Source organism: Myotis myotis, unplaced genomic scaffold (assembly GCF_014108235.1).
Source record: "Myotis myotis isolate mMyoMyo1 unplaced genomic scaffold, mMyoMyo1.p scaffold_m19_p_3, whole genome shotgun sequence".
Taxonomy (NCBI): domain Eukaryota; kingdom Metazoa; phylum Chordata; class Mammalia; order Chiroptera; family Vespertilionidae; genus Myotis; species Myotis myotis.
In genome coordinates, this window is record NW_023416335.1 from 35,827,528 (window position 1) to 35,847,315 (window position 19,788).

Genomic DNA, 19,788 nt, shown 5'->3' on the forward strand with positions numbered 1-19,788 from the left:
AGGGAGATGTGTAAACCCAATAATTTAGCACATGATTAATTGACATAAAGCCATATCACAGGTTTATTGGGTTCTCCCAAATCTTTCCAAAATAGACAGCAAGCTATTTGAGGGCAAATCTGTTTTTGTTTTGTTTTGTTTAATGCAAGATTTATCCTTAGGGCCTACAGGCTTAGGATTCTGGTTGACAAAGGTGGCAATTAAAATTTAACAGACATGACAATGCATTGAATGAAGGTGGTAGGTTTTGAAATGGCTGAACCAACTTTCCTAGCCATATGGAGCTCTCAAGGTAGCATGGGGTCAGTCCCTAGAAGAAACTAGATGCCATCCTGAGGAGTTAAAAATAATAGCAAATTTCCACATACCTTCAGTTTTATTTATCATTATTCTTAGTACTCCCACCCACCCTTTCCCCTCAGCCCTCTGGAAGAGTTCCTGGGCCTGGCTTATTTTTATGATTGAATTATATGATAATTTATGGCTCTGAGTAAATTGCTCACAATACTATTTTCTGCTGCTTAGGAGTGCCAAATCTAATTAGATCTACCACAAAATGTATATTTCAAAAGTTGTTTTCTACCCTGTAAAAAACATTGATTTTCCATGGGTAACAGAGAAGTGATACTCAAGAACCTACACTGATAACCAATTAGTACCAAAATTTATATGGAAAAAAACATTGTACATATTTATATATTTGGTATATAAAAATGTTTGTATGTCATACATCTTTTAATTTAAATTATTATTGAAATGTATACATCAGTCTAAGGGTTATCCTGATTTCTCCCTTTGTCAGTCTTGCATGTTGGATGGAAACAGTTTGTGACAGTGATTGATTTACATACAACCACTTCTGAGAGAGTGATTGTTTTAATTAAAATGTTGGGTATTTCCCCCCCTATATCTGAAGGCAGTTGGACTGATTTGTATTTCTTTCAGTTCTGAGTGATGAGGCTAACATATTATAAAACATCTTTTTTTTTTCTTGGTGTACATGGACATTAGCTTTCATTATTTCTATTTTAACTAATATCAGAGGGCATAGAATGGAGTGTCACACAAGAAGTATCCTCAAAATACTTGAGGCACAGCAAATAGAAAAAGAAGAGGAGAAAATTAAATTAAGACAACTTAAGCTTTCTTATTTTCTTAAGCAGAGTGGATATGTTGAATGCATAAGTTTTTTTTGGAAAAGAATAAAGAACTCTAACAATTTAATGAATTGAAAAATATTTTGTAGTTTTACATGGCTAACTCAAATATGGTTGTGGAACTTCAGATATAGAAGTTTGGAATATATCAGTATATTGAATACAAAATCCTTTCCTGGTAGGTCTTATATTTAACATTTATTAGAAGAATGTCACCAAACCTTCTTATCCCATTATTTAAATAAAAAGTGAGCATGTACCTCAATAAAAGTTTGTTCACACATGTAATATTTTTACTGTTTTGTAATATATCAAGACATAATATTCATTGAGGGTGATGTTCCATTTTTAGGATAGTAGATGTATTTCAGATTGTCTTCTTAACATTTCATACTCTTTTGATTGAGTTCCTGTTAGACCTGACTAGATAATCATTGCTTTGTTATTTACCTTGTGTACTTGCTTCTCTCTCTCTCTCTCTCTCTCTCTCTCTCTCTCTCTCTCTCTCTCTCTCTCTCTCTCTCTCTCTCTCCTCTTAATCTATCACCTTTTTCACCCAAAACATTCATTTTTGAAAACCCATATGGTTATTGATTTTTCCTGAACACAATTAAGGAACTCTAAATACCAATCCAGTAGTTCAGGCTGAATGCCAATATAGTCTCATGTGATAACTTTCAAAGAAGATTGAAAGGCCAGCAGTAGTTATGGGGAGGTGAACAAATATTGCTACTAACACTATGCTTGGCACTACAATGCTCAAATATGTCATTTCACTTTCCTTATTTCTGTTGTCTAGTTTATGCAGGGCTAAATCCACAGTTCTCCATAGTGCTACTAACTAGGGAAGTTTGCTGCCATTTGCTGAAAGGTAGAGTCTGGGCTCCCATATTATCTTGCCGTTGGTGTAACTGCCACAGTTCCACTCCTATTTTACTTGGTTATTTTAACAGTACTTTGATTTTCCTTCTGGGAGCCACTCTTCCCTGATACTTAGCCTATAAAATTTAGGGGGATGGTGCCAGGGGGACCCATGCCTGGCTAAGGAGCACATTCAAACAAAATGATTCTTACCTCATCATACCTGGAGCTTATCTACCCGTTGACTTACTGATAATGTAATTTTATAAATTCCATTTGTTAATAATCAAAGAATTGTGTGTATTTGTTCTTAACCATATAATCCATGCAGCAGATATATACAAAGATATTATATTAGCTATATTGTTGGTGTTAGCTTTTGCTTTTCCCCCCAGCATCACCTTTAATCCATACTACCTCTGTTTTCATATGTTTTCCCTAAATTATAATAACTTTAGTTAAGCTAAATAATATGTTATACATTTACTTAGTCAGGAACACATAAACTTCAGCATATTGCAAACACTCATTAGCAACAGGACTGAGAGCCAGGGTCACTATGTCAGCCCCTCAGGATTAGGGCATGACCCAAACTGCCTCAGGCACTCCAAGAACCCAGTGTGACATGTGACCCTGAAAACTTCGATGTCAACTCATGTAAATGGTTAGCAAAGCTAACATGTTTTATTTTTGGAGATACTAAATGTACAGGAAGTTCTAGTCCTGGGTCTTCACACAATGCAAGGGGTTGCTATTGTTTTGGAGACATGTGCTATTATTGCAACTGCCCAGTCTAGTTCCTGTCCGCTGACATTTGCGTGAGATTTTCTTAGTCCCTTTTTTTCAACTTTTCTAGAGTCAGGAAATAATACATGGAAGTGAGCTGTCCAGCACATATTAGACGGAAGTTAAGTGCAAAAATGAAGTGCTATATCCTTCTATACACAGTAGATTTAGAAGTTTTGTAATATATTTGCTTTGCCCGACGGCACATAACTGATGTAGTTGTTTTCTCAGTAAAATAGTTTTTTTTGTTTTGTTTATTTTTTGCTATGTTTATTTGGTTGCATACTTTTTACCTTGGGAGAAAGTTTTCTTTTCCTTTTATTTTAATTATTTGAAAGAATGCCCTTCAAGTATAAACAGTCACATTGCATAATGGTCAGTTTTATAAATAATAAAATATCATAGTGAAGGTTTCATGGATTGTGACTATGCACAAAAAGAAACTAATAAATTTAATTTTTAAAAATTGAGGGCAACAAGTTAATCTACACTGTGTTTACATTTAGGTTATTTGCATATATGTGTGCAATATTATTTTCAAGTATGTATGAAGTTATATTTTTACTCATTTCTTGGCAAAAGGCATTAATAAATTTTGGAAAATATATTTTTATTGATTTTTAGAGAGAAAGGAAGGGAGAGGGAGAGAGAGATAGAAACATCAATGATGAGAGAGAAACATCACTGATTGGCTGCCTCTTTCACGTCCCACACTGGGGATCAAGCCTGCAACCCGGGCATATGCCCGACTGGGAATTGAACTGGCGACCTCTTGGTTCACAGGTCAACACTCAACTGTGGAGCTACACCAGTCAGGAGGCATTGATACATTTTTATTAAAATTTCTGTATTTTCGTTATAAATGTATCAAGCCATTATTATAAGAAATTTTGTGGGAGAAACCAAGATGGCGGCATAGGTAAGCACCGGAAATTGCTGCCTCCCACAACTTCAAAAATACAACGAAAAGACAAAACAGACATTATCCAGAACTACAGGAAGGCTGGCTGAATGGAAATTCTACAACTAGAAGAAAAGAGAAAAGCACACTGAGACTCAGAGGAGCTGCGGAAGTAAAGTGCAGAGGTACGGAGGCTCGGAGGCTCGAGCGCGCGGAAAGGGGCTGGTACCTGAGGACGTGGCTGTCTTTTTGAATCGGGAGGGAATCACAAGCTCCCGACTGCTCTGAACTCCGGTTCCGGGAAGTCTCTGGGGACCCAGGACTCATATGGGGAGAAACTGGACTGTCTGGCAGCAGGCAGAACTCGGAACTTGAGGGCGGCTTTCCCTCAGAGGTGCTTGTAGCAATTACCGGGACACTGAGACACGTGGCCCCTTAGGGCGGGGCTGAAGATCACCTATAGCTGCTTGCTCTGCCCTTTGATTCCCTGAGACCTCGCCCCACCCAGGGCTGTGGCAGAGGCTTTTGCATATGAATGCCCTGGCCCTTTGCAACCTGAAAATTACCTAACAAATTGCAGCTGGGCCAGACAGACCCAGAACTTCCAAGAGAAGGCCCAAGGCCCCACAGCAGCTTGCATTGCTTCACAGCTGGGCCTCATCTGGGCACCTCCAAACCCCCCAAAAAGGAAGGGGAATCTGCAGATCTCTTCGTAGCTCCTGCTGGGTAACCTCAGGAAGAGGCTAAATTAGCACCTCCTTAGATCCAAGAGCCAGTGTACCCAGTGGTCAGAGTGGGACCATCCAGATTACAACTCCTCAGATCCATAAGGGACACACTCAGGGGGCACACTCAGTGAGCACCAAAGCCCCATTGAAGCAAGTCTTGCCCCAGAAGGGTGTCTTTAGCACAGAAGTTCTCCCACTGCAGACACAGCTGATTCTCACAGCCAACTGGCCTGGAGGTCAATTCCTCCCAGTGATACCTACAACAATCAAGGAATAACTACAACAAAACTGTGCACAAAGCCCACAAGGGGGTGCACCAAGAGTGTCCACCTCAGGTAACTGGGGAGGCTGAGCCACTGGGCCCTATAGGACACCTAGCACACAAAACCTCTCTACCAACACAGGGAAGCATAAAAAATGCGGAGACAAAAAAACAAGTCACAAATGACAGAAATGGAGAAAAACAAATGACTGGATATAGAGTTCAAAACCACAGTTATAAGGTTTTTCAAGAATTTTCTGGAAACCGCCGATAAATTTAGTGAGACCCTGGAGGATATGAAAAAAGACCAACTAGAAATTAAGCATACACTGACTGAAATAAAAAATAATATACAGAGATCCAACAGCAGACAAGAGGATCCCAAGAATCAAGTCAAAGATTTGAAATACGAAGAAACAAAAAATACCCAACTGAAAAAGCAAAAAGCAAAAAGAATCCAAAAATATGAAGATAGTGTAAGGAGCCTCTGGGACAACTTCAAGCGTACCAACATCAGAATTATAGGGGTGCCAGAAGAAGAGAGAGGGCAAGATATTGAAAACCTATTTGAAGAAATAATGACAGAAAACTTCCCCTACCTGGTGAAAGAAATAGACTTACAAGTCCAGGATGCACAGAGAACCCCAAACAAAAGGAATCCAAAGAGGACCACACCAAGACACATCATAATTAAAATGCCAAGAGCAAAAGACAAAGAGAGAATCTTAAAAGCAGCAAGAGAAAAACAGTTAGTTACCTACAAGGGAGTACCCATACGACTGTCAGCTGATTTCTCAACAGAAACCATGCAGGCCAGAAGGGAGTGGCAAGAAATATTCAAAGTGATGAATAGCAAGAACCTACAACCAAGATTACTTTATCCAGCAAAGCTATCATTCAGAATTGAAGGTCAGATAAAGAGCTTCACAGATAAGCAAAAGCTAAAGGAGTTCATCACCACCAAGCCAGCATTATATGAAATGCTGAAAGGTATTCTTTAAGAAGAGGAAGAAGAAAAGGGAACTCTTACCATTTGCCACAGCATGGATGGAACTAGAGAGCATTATGCTAAGTGAAATAAGCCAGTCAGAGAAGGTTAAATACCACATGATCTCACTCATTTGTGGAATATAATGGACAACATAAACTGATGAACAAGGACTGATCCAGAGACGGAGAGGGATTGATTGGACTGTAGGGCCTTGGAGGGAAGGTAGGGGAGGGTGGAGGTAAGGGGGAGAGATCAACCAAAGGACTTACATGCAAGCATATAGGTCTAACCAATGGACACGGACAACGGGGGGTGAGGGCATGAGCGGGGGGGGGGGTAGTAGGGGGTAACGTGGGGATAAGGACACACATGTAATATCTTAATCAATAAAAAATATATTTTTTAAAAAAGAAATTTTGCAAATAGTAAACTGTTGAAAAGTAAATGTTTCAGTAACTATCAAAATACCGTTATATTGAACATTTTCGTGTTTTCTCTCCCATGTATTTTTATTTATGGATAGTAATTTTTAAATAATCATGTTCATGTTATATATATATATATTATCACACAAAACTTTTTAACACTGAAAATTTAATTTAAAATAAGTCTGGGAAGTACAATTGTGAACATTTTTTATTGATTAATTGATTTTAGAGTGTCTGAGAAAGGAAGAGAGAAACATTAATTTGTTACTCCACTTATTTATGCATTCATTGGTTGTTTCTTATATGTGCCCTGACCAGATATAGAACCCGCAACCTTGGCATATCATGATGTTGCTCTAACTGAGCTACCAGGCCACGACAAATCGTGAACATTTTTAAGGCTTTTTTTGTGATCACCATCTTGCTTTTTATGTTGTTCTAATTTTTACTTGTACCAGCAATATATGATATTACAAATTATCTCATCAGAATTCATGTAGAAAATATATATTGCATTGCTCTTATTTATCTAGACCCTGAAGATGTAACGGTGAGCAATAACATACATTTCAATTTTCTTCTTGAAACTTGCAGTCCAATTTGGAGACAGACATGCATCGTATAATTGCAAAAATAAATGTGGAATTAAAACCATGAATTCTAACGCAAAATATTAGCATCTGTTTAATCTCAGTGGTGGGTATATGGATGTTGGTTTCATTGTTTTCTATATCTTGTCATGTATTAAAAAAATTTCATCGTGAAATAATTTTGTTCACTTATACGTGAAATCATATGGTACTTGTCTTTCTCTGACTGGCTTCTTTCATTTAGCGTAACGTTCTCCAGGTCCATTCATGCTGTCACAAAGGGTGAAATTTTCTTGCTTTTATGGCTATATAGAATCCCATTATGTAATACCACAGATTTTTTATCCACTCATCTACTGATGGACAAATCTTGGCTATTGTAAATAATGCTACAGTGAACATAGGGGTGAATATATTCTTTGAATTAGTGTTTCGGGTTTCTTCAAATAAATTTCCAAAAGTGGAATTACTGGGTCATAAGTCAGTACCATTTTTTATTTTTTGAGGTAACTCCACACTGCTTTCCACAATGGCTGCACCAATCTGCATTCTCAGTGCACAAGGGTTCCCTTTTCTCTGCACATCCTCCCCAACACTTGTTGTTTGTTGATTTATTGATGATAGTCATTCTGACAGCTGAGATATCTCACTGTGGTCTTAATTTACATTTCTATGATGATTAGTGACATTGAGCATCTTTTCATATGTTTATTGCCCATCTGTTTGTCCTCTTTGGAGAAGTTTCTATTCAGATATTTTGCCCATTTTTTAATTGAATTGTTTGGGGGGGGGTGGTTTGTGTTGATTTTTAGAAGTTCTTTATAAATTTTGGACATTAACCCCTTATCAAGATGTATTATTGGACAATATGTTCTCCCATTCAGTGGGCTCTCTTTTTTAATTTTTTTGGTGGTTCCCTTTGCTGTGTAAAATCTCTTTAGATGGATGTAGTCCCATTTATTTATTTTTTCTTTTGTTTTCCTTGCCCAAGGAGACATATCAGCACTACTAAGTAAAATACAGACAGACTCATAGATAGAGAGCAGGCAGACATCTCTGGTGAGGTGGGGAGGTTGTTGTGGGGTGAGATTAAGCAAAGAGAGAGAGAGAGAGAGAGAGAGAGAGAGAGAGAGAGAGAGAGAGAGAACTCATGGAAACAGTGTGTGATTGGAGGATTGGGAGGGGGTTGGGGGAGATAGAGGAAGGGATAGAGGGGATAAATAGTGATGGAAATTTTTTAATTTAAATAAAAAATAAAATCAAATAAAAGAGATAAGAGGAGTAGGAAACTTGGGTTGCACAATATATTTGTTTAAAAATGTGTATCATACTGAATATCCAGTGTTTGCCCGGCATTTTCAAATAACTTGAATGTTTTTCTATGTCATACCAAAAAAACCCAAAACTTTTGCTCATATAAAAGAAAAATAATTTTGATGCTTAAAAAATAAGTTACACCCATGAAATATGCTGCCATAAAAGCATTCAAGGAGGAATCTGGCTTTGTCTGAGGTGTTAGGAAAGTGCCCAGAGGAAGTGCTATGGAGCTGATCTTGGCAAGGAGGAGAAGGAGTTAACTATGCAAGGATGCGTGTGTGCACGTGGGTGTATGCGCACAGATGTTCCAGGGGCAGCTTCATGCTGGTGGGCGTGTTTGCGACAGGTAAGGTTGAAGGAACAGGATGAATGTTTGCAGGCAGTCCACAGTGACCCAGGTTGGGCTACAAACAGGGCACTGCGTGGGAGCAGTGGAAAACAAGGCCAGGCAGATGAGACAGGCCCCATGGCTGCAGGGTGTTTGAGTAATTGAGCCGCCAGCAAAAAGTTGCTATGTGTTTCAGGATCTGATGGATTAGAACAGGCACAGTACAAACAGAAAGACCACCTAGGAGAGGCCCTGAGGGGCTTAGCTGCTGCTAGCTGTGAAAATGGAAAAAGAATGAAGGAGCTCGGGAAGACAGTATCTGTAGGTATTAGGCAACTCATTGGAAAAAAAATCAAAAAGCAAGCATTGCCCAGCCTGCATGGCTTGGTGGTTGAGCCTCGACCTATGAACCAGGAGGTCAGGCATGCAGGAGGCAGCCAATCAGTGATTCTCTCTCATCATTGATGCTTCTCTCTCTCTCTCTCTCTCCCTCTCCCTTCCTCTCTGAAATCAATAAAAATATATATTTTTAAGTCAAGCATGGAGTTGATCTTTAGGGGGCAGATACTGTTAATATAAGTAGTCATGTCAGGGGTAGAAATACCTTTTGGATGGAGTTGGTGAAGGTGATACTGGAGGAGGTTTAAACTTACAGTATTAAATTGCATGGGTAGAGAGATTTATTGGAAATGCAGCCAGTGGCAACGTGGGTTGGATTGTAGAATAGATGTTCAAGAACTTTGATTCTTTCTAACTTCATGTCATTGCTTTATATCATAGATTTGGCTGCAGATTTGCATTTAGATACAAATGTGGTTGATCTTTAAACTCCTTGGTTCAGAAAACAAACCAGATTGGTTTCCGTTTTATTTTCGGTTTTTAAGATGGTTCAATTTGATTCTTTTTTTAAAAAAAATATATTTTATTGATTTTTTACAGAGAGGAAGAGAGAGAGATAGAGAGTCAGAAACATCAATCAGCTGCCTCCTGCACACCTCCCACTGGGGATGTGCCGGCAACCAAGGTACATGCCCTTGACCGAAATCAAACCTGGGACCCTTCAGTCCACAGGCTGACGCTCTATCCACTGAGCCAAACCGGTTATGGCTGATTCTTCATTTTATAGAAGCCACATAGGGTAGGAGGGAAGTGGGCAGGAACATGTTAAAACCCAGCTTTGCACTCGTTAGTTATGAGCTCTTCATCAAGTTACTTACTAGCCCCGTGTCTCCACTTCCTCTTCGTCAGAAAGGGCTTCCTATTAAATAACTTGTGGAGAGGAAGCAATGAGTTAGTCCTGTGCTGTACTTGGAACAGTGCCTGGCACCTGAGAAGAACACAATGTTGTTACGGTTTCTAAAAAGAAAATATCAGATAATGTGAAACTAGATAAATAGAACTCAATTTGATTTTGTTTCCTTGGAGTTAAATGAGAACTCAACACCACAATTCCATGTTTTACTCACACTTCCTTATCAGAAATAAAGTGAGGTCAAGCAGGGCTCTCTAAGCACGATGTCCTCCGGGTTCATCCGTGTTGTCACAAATGGCATGATTTCCTTCTTTTTAAAGCGCAATAATATTTCATTGTAATATTCCCATGTTCTTTATTTACTTACTGGTTGATGGTCACAAGTTGTTTCCATATCTTGCATACTGTGAATGATGATGCAATCCCTGAGATGGGGATGCAGCTATCTCTTTGAGATCCTGATTTCATTTCCTTCAGATGTGTACCCTGAAATGGAATTGCTTGATCATATGGTAGTTCAGTTTTTAATTTTGGGGGGAACCGTTTTCCCCCAGTAGCTGCACCGATTTACATTTCCACCAGCAGTGCATGAAGGTTCCCTTTTCTCTACATTCCCATCAATACTTGTTATCTCTTTTATTTTCTGATAATAGAAAAATCATAAAAGTAGGGCTCTCTTCGTGCAAGTGTGAGGGCGCTTGTGCCTTCGCACTGCCTTGGCTGACCTAGTTAATTCAAGTTCAGAAGATTTAGGAACTAAAATATGCAATTATTTAAAATAAGTGATTCAGAACATAAACATTTTAGAGAAAAAATGCCAATCTCTAAAACTCTTTGTTTTCATAGCAACTAAGAATTGGCCTCCCCTCCGCTGCCTTTTTAATTTTGTTCTCTTCTTTTCTATGCTGCTGTTGTCAGTGATGAGCAGAAATCTGCTGCAGCAAACCTAAGAAAAGAAGCCCTCAATACTTAGAGGGCTGATGCCCAGCCAAGTCCTACTTAGTGATGGGCAGACTAAGGTGCAAGAGTAATTTTTCCCCCCACTAATGCATATCTTAGAGTGATGTGATTTTTAAAGTGATATACTACAGAAGAAGGCACCTACATAGCATGATCTAATAATCATGTAGATGTTTCTTTTTAAAATCCTAGCCTTCTGAAAACATTTACATTCTAATCCGTTTAATCACACTGATGTGGTGCTGTGGCGTTCATACATTATGTTTCAGGTTTTCTATAACATTATGCTACCTTTGAAGAAAATCTGTGTACCATGGAGTCATTTTTCAAGTTATTAGTTTTATCAGATGTACATTTAAACAGATACTGGCATTTTTAATTTCTTGAGGACTAAACGAAAGGCTAAGAATATTCTACTTTTGAACATCTTTTTCTGTTTTTGTTTTTGCATGTATGTGTACTGTGTTCACCTTTTTACAAATCCACATTTTTTTCTTTTTTAAAAAAACAACTATACTATAGCAAGGAATATTTTTTTATTTTTATTGAATTTAGTGGGATGACATTGGTTAATAAAATTACATAGGTTTCAGGTGCACTGTTTTATATCATCTGCGTGTTCAACACTCCAGTGGGAGGAGACTTGAGTTGGAATGGCGACCACAATTTTTCTGTTGATTACAAGGTGCTAGGCTTCATTGTTCTGTGACATCCTCTTGTTTTGATAGCATGATCAGATTTGCATGTCCCCTTCAGCAATTGTGGAGATGCTGAGGATTGTGATAGACCACATCAAATCTAGTTCTGATATGGGCGTGGCTTTTGAAAAGCCACCGGCCAATATTTATTTTCAAAGATACAACTGGCTCTTTGTGAAGCACTGTCACTAGAGTGGTCCTGTTTTCATCGGATCATTACATGAGAAGAGTGTGTCTATATACGTTCCACTTTTATTTTAATAAACTTCCATTGTCCTCTACCTCAAGACCTTTGGCCAAGAACCATAATCCATATTTGATAGTTTTACTCTCCTCCGTAGTTCTATGAATGAGTAGGGTTATCTATGAAATTTGTCGGTTTATCTAGATTGTGGCCAAGCTGACCTCACAGCATAGGCTTGTTGTTTGGTCTCACCCTGAGTTCAGAAGCCAGTTTTCTCATTTTCCTCTGGATCATGCATAAGAACCAAAGATCCCTCCATGCAAGTTAGAGTGACCCTTTAGACATCAAGGCAACATTCCCCATATTGGGGCTTGTTCTAATAATGTGCATTAAAGTGTTTGTATATTTTTGTTGTTGTTTTAATTTTTTAATTATTTGTTGATTTGAGAGAAAGACAGGAAGGGAGAGAAAGAGAGGGAGGGAGAGAGAGAGAGAGAGAGAGAGAGAGAGAGAGAGAGAGAGAGAGAGAGAGAGAGAGAGACTGATTTGTTGCTCTTCTAATGTTTGTATCCTCTGGTTGATGCTTGTGTGTCTTGACCAGGGATTGAATAGGCAACCTTGATGTCTGGTTAAGATGCTCTAACCAACTGAACTACCTGGCCAGGGCCAGTATGATTTCTTTTTTAAAATGCAGGTTTTTCACACTTGGGGATTACTTGTTAAATTAAGTTTTAAAATCCACTCATAGGGCTTTAACATGGTTTGTCTGAGTCAGAACTTTATAAAACTCTTGTATTGACATCTGGAATGATATTAGCTTAAACTATTAGATTAATTATTTTAGGACTCATCTAACAGCTAAACTAATAGATTAAGTAGTTTAATCATTTTAACTAATAATTTAAATGCACGCATATTAGTTTTATAAAATGACCCATTTTCTGCCGCTGACAAATGCAGCTTACAACAATGTTCTCTTTACCTTCTATGCTTAGCATACTCCAGGTTTCACAAATACAGAGAAATCTGGGACTCACAAAATATAAGATGCTACTTCTCTAAAATGCTCTCTTGTTTCTTAAAAATAAAGAAAAAAAACAAACAAAAAGAAATTCTATTGTGATACATTGTGAGGCTTATGGTAACTGTGTTTGCCTTTCAGATCCCCAGCTCAAGGGTATAGTGACCAGGTTATATTGCAGGCAAGGCTACTACTTGCAAATGCACCCCGATGGAGCTCTCGACGGAACCAAGGATGACAGCACTAATTCTAGTAAGTGACAACTTCAGACCACCAGTTATGTTAACACAGTTGGTAGAAGACATGCTGCTGACTTTTTAAATAATACATTTGCAATTATTTGGTTATGTTGGCTCATTTTTACAGTGTTACAGCTAGAATAACATTTACAATTTTACTTGGACCACATGGATGAAAATATTAATAGAGCAACGAAAGAAACCTGCTACTTTAAGATAACCCTGTTCATATTTTAAGTATTTTTCAAACAATTGTCATCACTCACATATTATTATTACTTTTAACCTCATTGTCATAAAAGTCAAATAAGTACCCTAGAGCTTTCAAATAGAAGTTGGTTACATGTTTACTTTGGAAGTGTTATTTATATCAGGAATGTAGCTTATTAATGATAATTCTGGAAACTCAAGGGATACAAATTGGTTTAAATAATAAAAATTTAATTTTTAAACATTTGCATTCAACAAGAAAGGATCTCTTTATAGAAAGGACTTGAAGGCTGTGTGCCTCTAAATACATTGTATATGATGTTTGCCTACTATATAGAATTGGGTCTGTGATAAGATTTTTTAGTAAAAAGCCACACACTTCCTATCATATCAATGTCTGTCTTCATTTTACTATTTTTTATATATAATTTTCTTGGTATTTGTATTCTAGTGTCTCTCCTTATTCATTTTTTTGTGTGTTTTTCTTTCCCATTTTCTATTTACCTGGGCATCTCATTCCTTTTAATTTAGCACATCAGTTCTAAAATAGACACACTTTGTACTGCTCAGGAAAATTAGTGAAAAGCAAAACCTTATTTTATTAAAAATATTTAACCATATATTACCAATGGATCAGGAATGGATCTAAATCTTTTCATCCATTTATCATTTATCCTTTTTTTAGTTACTATTAGTGCTCACCCAAGGATATTTTTCCCGTTGATTTTTTTTTTAGAGATAGTGGAAGAGAGGGAGGGAGGTAGGGGGTGGCGGGGGGAGAGAAACATCAATGTGAGACAGACATTGATTAGTTGCCTCCCACATGCGCTCAGACCTGGGCCAGGGATTGGACCTGCAATCCAGGTACATGCCCTTGACCTGGACCTTCAGTGCAGGGGCCAACGCTGTAAACACTGAGATTTCTGGCCAAGGCTCATTTATTCTTTATCGAACTTCATTTTGAATGCATGTAAACCAATTATAGGCATTTTTATAAAATTTTAAATTCTAGTAATCAAAGTTTCACTAATACTGATTCTGATAGCACCTAATCATATGAAATAGAATATTTTTGCAATTGATACTACTATGTGAAATATCAATATTTTTAAAGCCACTGTGTTTATTTTTTAAACTTGGATATTGCTTCATTTTTCTTTTAACTTTAAAATTCTTTTTGACTTATCTACACTTTACTCTTTTTCAATTTCTAATAGTTTTCCCTTTATGTATCTATTATATCATCCTTTTATATTTTTTAACTTTTCCCTATTATATTTGCTCATTGGTTTATTTTTTTATTTCCTTTTATGATTTAAGCAAAAAGAAGGGAAATTAATTCAGACAGAAGAAAAAGGAGGCATTTTTATTAAAAGATCAGTGTCATTGTTTACTTGGCATTTTTATAATTAGGTTGAATGTTTTAAAATTATCGGTACTTGACCATCTTTGTCCTGTAAAAGATGTCAATTTCTCCTGGTTCAAGTTCACACATACATCTGCTCTTTTTTTTTTTTTTTTTTTAAATCTTTAACTCCTTGCCAATAATCTCAAAAAAGGTGTTCCCCTTTTCTTACGTCTCACAGTTATGGGGGTCATGAACTTTTGATATTAATAAGTTCTGATGACTTCAATGTTCTCTGATTTCCTTTGACCAGAGTCTAGTAGAGCAAAGGAACTAATTTTCCTAACTCTGATCGCTACAAGAGCTGACTCTCTGATTTATCAGAATAGAGGCTGTTGTCATCTATTACGACAAAAGTTTTTTTAAAAATAAAATAAAATATAGCTGTAGAAGATGCTGCACAATTGGAATTCTTAGAAAAATAATTTCCTTCAAATGAATGTTTTATGATTTTTTCCTACCTTCTTCTTTGGTTTTTATAATGCCAAATGAATTGGTTCCTTTTAGTGATGAGAATCAATATCAGATTCAGAATGGTCAAGTAGACTTCGTTTAAAATAATAATCCTTCAGAATTGAAGAAGTAGCACAATATTTTCTAAATTGTAAAGTGCAGATGTAGACATTGTATACGTCCATGCATAATTATGTCTGGTTATCTGAATAATATCACACACTAAACTGGAAAGCTCACATACTCAAAGATACGTGACTTGCTGTTCTCTAAATGTATGGGGCTTCTTTCCTCCTATTGTGTAACTGCATTAGAAGGAACAGAATCTCTTGGTAACTCTTGAGATCACCTCTTATCCCCTTAAATGCTGCAGATGAACAGTTTTGGGCATGAAGCAGGGACAGAAGCCCCTGTGTAAAAGCAAACCAGAACTAAATCACATTGCCCACACTCACGGGAGTGAAATTCTTTATATATATATATATATATTTTATATAAGAAATTATATATATATATATATATATATATAGATAGATATAGATATAGATATATATATTTGATTTTTTACAGAGAGGAAGGGAGAGGGAAAGAGAGTTAGAAACATCGATAAGAGAGAAACATCGACCAGCTGCCTCCTGCACACCCCCTACTGGGGATGTGCCCGCAACCAAGGTACAGGCCCTTGACCGGAATCGAACCTGGTACCCTTGAGTCTGCAGGCTCTATGCACTGATCCAAACCGGTTAGGGCAAGGGAGTGAAATTCTTATTCTAAGATCTGGTCTGCAGCTTCTTTTCTTACAAGTTACATTGCATTTTTATGCACTGTAAGCCAATTTGGCTAGTTTTGTTACCATTTCAACACTTGCAGAGCCGTAGCAGAACAGTATAAAGCAGGGTGAGACACAGGTCCTCTCCTCAAAAGGCTATAAAAATTGTATAACTATAAAATTTAATAAAAATTGGCAGAATTATAGCAGCTTTACAAAAGCAATAGAAATTGCTAAGTAACTCTACTTTTGTGTACTGTCACCTTTTGAACTAAAGTATACAGTTTTGTTAATGATGAATTTGAAGATATTTTCTTTTCTTGGGTTCATTGCAGTAGTCTTATGAATCTTAAGAAAATTGTTAGTCCAGAAAGGTATTCTTTAACTGAGAGTGAGTATTAGAGATAGTTCCTGATGAAAGCGTTGTCCTTTTGGTTGGAGGAAGGGTGTGATATAATTTTTCACCAACATGTTTCAGTTTTATGATAATTCTCTGAACACAAAGCAAGGATTAGTCATCCATAATTAGGGAAAATAAGGAGAAATAGCCGAAGAATGGCCCTGATGCCACCCAAATTTACTAACAGGACAAGCCTGAGGCTTAAACCTTCAAATCTTTGTGATTTGAGTTCAACGCATATCCCACTTTTAAATGCGAAATTATTTACAACTAGACAAAGTCAGAACCACCCTGCTAAGCTGCATTTGTCATAGTTTTTAGATAAATTAAGAAGAGGGAAAAGGCCGGCAGTTAGGTGAAGCCGATACTAATGTCGTCCCAGGGTTTCCAGCCTGAGATCCAGGAACCTCTGGGAGGAAAAAGTGGCGCAAAAAAAAAAAAAAAAAAAAAAAAAAAAAAAAAAAAAAAAAAAAAAAAAAAAAAAAAAAGTTGATAATAGAGAGGATGCTGCAGCAACTTGACTGTTTACCACTGACTTCTTTATGCCCTTGAAGGATCTTTCACAAGATGAAGTGAACACTTGGGTTGCTTCATGACCACACTAATTTTCAAGGGGCACTTCCTTAAAAATCTTAGTGCTTCCCTTCTACCTCCTTGAACTATGAACTATGGTAGGTAGTAGTACCATGAACTATGGTATTTGGTTAGGGAGTGGTTTTCTTCTCTTCATTTTGCTTTTGGGGCTGCCATGCAGTTGTTTTTTTATGCTGCCAAACTCCATTGTTCCAGTTACCAGACCTACTAGATACTGCAAGCAGAGTAGGACTACAGAAATATCAATATGCTAGTAACTACAGCAATGTTAAAACCTCACACAAACCAACCCTCTCACCTTAGAAATTCTCAACATAATACCTTGATATGTAAAAATTGTCGATAGCTCACAGTTACCACCACCCCACAAGCCTTAGGATGGCGCTTCTCATCTTGGCTATATCTTAGGGGCCTTTGGGGAGCTTTCAAAATAAATGGATTATGCCCTATACCCACTTCCTGAGATTCGATTTTATTTGGGATTGGACATGGCTGTCCTAGTTTTACTAGGAAAATACAGCCAGCGTTGAAAATCACTACTCTGCGGAGACATAGAGTATTCCACAGAGTAAACAAAATAGCATGGACTTCTTCATTATTTTCACTCCCCTAAACTTTGTGGCACTGCTTTATAATTATGTATAATACAAAAAGAATTAAAAAATACAATGATGTCTCGATTAATGTGGAGACCCGTGGCTTTAATTAGCACCATGTATCCAACATGGGCAGTTCTGGATGGTCTTCCACATGACAGTGATTATTGGATTCACTTCTTATTATCATTTCATACATGATAACTTGTATTTATAATTCAGGTCCAAAACAAAATCCTGGGAGAAAAACCCAGTGTGTTAATTTTAGTATGGTCATTTTAGACTATCCTTTATCATTTTTATTTTTCCCACAACCCTTTATTTTGGTGAGTTCGTGAATTATACCAACTGGTCTATACCAAATATATGGAACCTACAAATACCATTAGGGATATGAAGCTTAGAGTATTTAAATATATTAGGTTAGACTAGTTTGTCTGGTCAGGCATACAAGTATGTTTTCCCCCAAAAAAGTTTTGCACATAAATCAGGAATTATCCTGGTGCCCATCCTTTCAAATTATGAGGAAGGCGGAACAGTTCAGATGTTCGAGACAAGAGTGAAAATGGCCAGTGGTCTTCTACAAACAAAGAATACTAAGAGCTACATAGTATTCACCAACTCCACATTCATGTTTAATATTAAATAATAGAAATAAGCAAATATAAGTCTCATTCCTCAGTTTGAACAGCCCAATGTTAGTTTGTATCATGAAAGCTAATGATCTACCTAATCATATATGCCCCTGAGTATTCTTCTAGGGAAAATTACCTACAGCCATCACCTGCCTTTTATCAGTTGTGTAGCACAGACATCTTTGGATACTGGGATCGGGATGTAATACCTGGAAGAGAAGGTGTAACTTTGTCTACCCTATTAAAAAATATGCCTCAAAATTAAATAGAGCACGATATATATCTACATACTGAGTAGACCCATAGGTTGAAGTCAAAATTCCCCACATTTTTCAAATTATTTACCTTTTATGTGATACAGCTGATAAACAAAAAGTGACAATATTTTATACATTTACTTCAACATTTTAATTTTTTATTGACTATTCTGGCCTGGTTCTATTGCTTAGGATTACATGTAAATTAAAAAGAACTTGGATGGGAGCAGACAAACTCACTGTGGATAATTAATAGTTCTCTTATAAATGTATCTATAATAAAGTCTCCCAAATCATCAAATGATTACTAAACATGATGCCAGAAAACCCACTAAACAGTCAACCTGTGACACTGGCATGGAAGTGTGTTAAAGAGATGTTAAGACTTTTAAAAAACCAATATAACATTACTATCTACACTCTGTAAAAAAAAAACATATAAAAACACTTCTTTGTCGATAAGGGAAGAAACAAAACATGGTAATAAATGATTTCTTTTTCTCTAAGGTGGGTAAAATTGAGAACTTTTTCCTCTTTTATTTTAGTTTTCACTAATGGTTTTATGACTATTAATAAAGAGCATTGTCTTTCTAAAATTTGCATTGCATTCAGTTTGATTAGTTCTTTCTAGATTTAGCACATTATCAGATGCACATCTTTCCTGGGCTCTGCTGGGTTATCATGTTGGTTCAGCAACAGTAATTGAGTTTTGGAATTACCTTTTTAGCTCTGGGCTGTGCTACATTGCAATGATTAAGCACACCTTCTGCAGGAAAGGCCAGGATAAACAGTCAACTTGGACTTTTTAAATTTTCCTCTTTGAGAATCTTTACAGCTGATTACTTTGGTATCAAGTGGTGTCAGAGACTGTGATACTAGAAGCATAATTACAGGCTTGATTCTGCTCATTTTCCCACCAGCTCTTCAAAATGCTATAGGCAGACTGCTAAGATCTACAAACTAAAGTTCAAGTGCTAATACTATTCATAGCAGACACTTCTTAATTATAAAGAGAAATAAAAGTTAGTTAATTGGAACTTCTCAGGAGGTTGTAACAAAGATGATGTTTCTTAAATAAAATAAATGAGAGGTCGGTGATGGCAGTGCTTTGCTACTTTCTGCCCATTTGTGACAGACCATGTTTATCTTTCCAGCACTGTTCAACCTCATACCAGTGGGACTGCGCGTTGTTGCCATCCAGGGAGTGAAGACAGGGTTGTACATAGCCATGAATGGAGAAGGTTATCTCTACCCATCAGTAAGTAACATGCCGTAGTCTTTGGTCCTTCTTTCAATGTTTTCAAAATAACAATAGCAATAGCAGCAATAACAAAATGAGAAAGTCCTGTCTATTGCCTCTGCCATTTTTTATCTTTGCTGCAGTGTTGTGGGAGCTGTTTATTCATTATTCATCAGTGTTTGTTAATATCAGCATATCAAGCAGCAGAATGACGTTATTACCTTATAAAATTGTGTATTTGCATATTTTAAAAAGTGACCCAGTTTATAGAAAATTGAGCAATTTTGAAAGAGTTGATGTTAATATAATCTTTTTATTTCTATTTAGAAATGTACTTGTCTTTGAGAACCTCTTGTAAAAGATTATTTTATAAAAAGAGAAAGAATTAATGTGAATTCTGAAAAGAGAAGAGAAACATTTAAAGGGACTAGTTTTTTAAAAATAAGAATTCAAAATGTGTAAGCATTGTACTGGGAACATCTCATATCAAAATGTATATTGCTTTTAACTCTAAGCAAGCCTCCTT

General features: G+C 36.8%; 1 protein-coding gene across 2 annotated transcripts in view; it reads left to right on the forward strand.

Annotated features, from left to right (window-relative positions):
* FGF14 (fibroblast growth factor 14) overlaps window positions 1–19,788 on the forward strand; it is a 564,506-nt gene that overhangs the window by 422,371 nt on the left and 122,347 nt on the right. For both annotated transcript variants that reach the window (XM_036299398.1, XM_036299397.1), the window contains exons 2-3: window positions 12,606–12,716; window positions 19,177–19,280. In XM_036299398.1, the coding sequence (XP_036155291.1) occupies window positions 12,606–12,716; window positions 19,177–19,280 (215 nt within the window). The remainder of the gene's footprint in view (window positions 1–12,605; window positions 12,717–19,176; window positions 19,281–19,788) is intronic.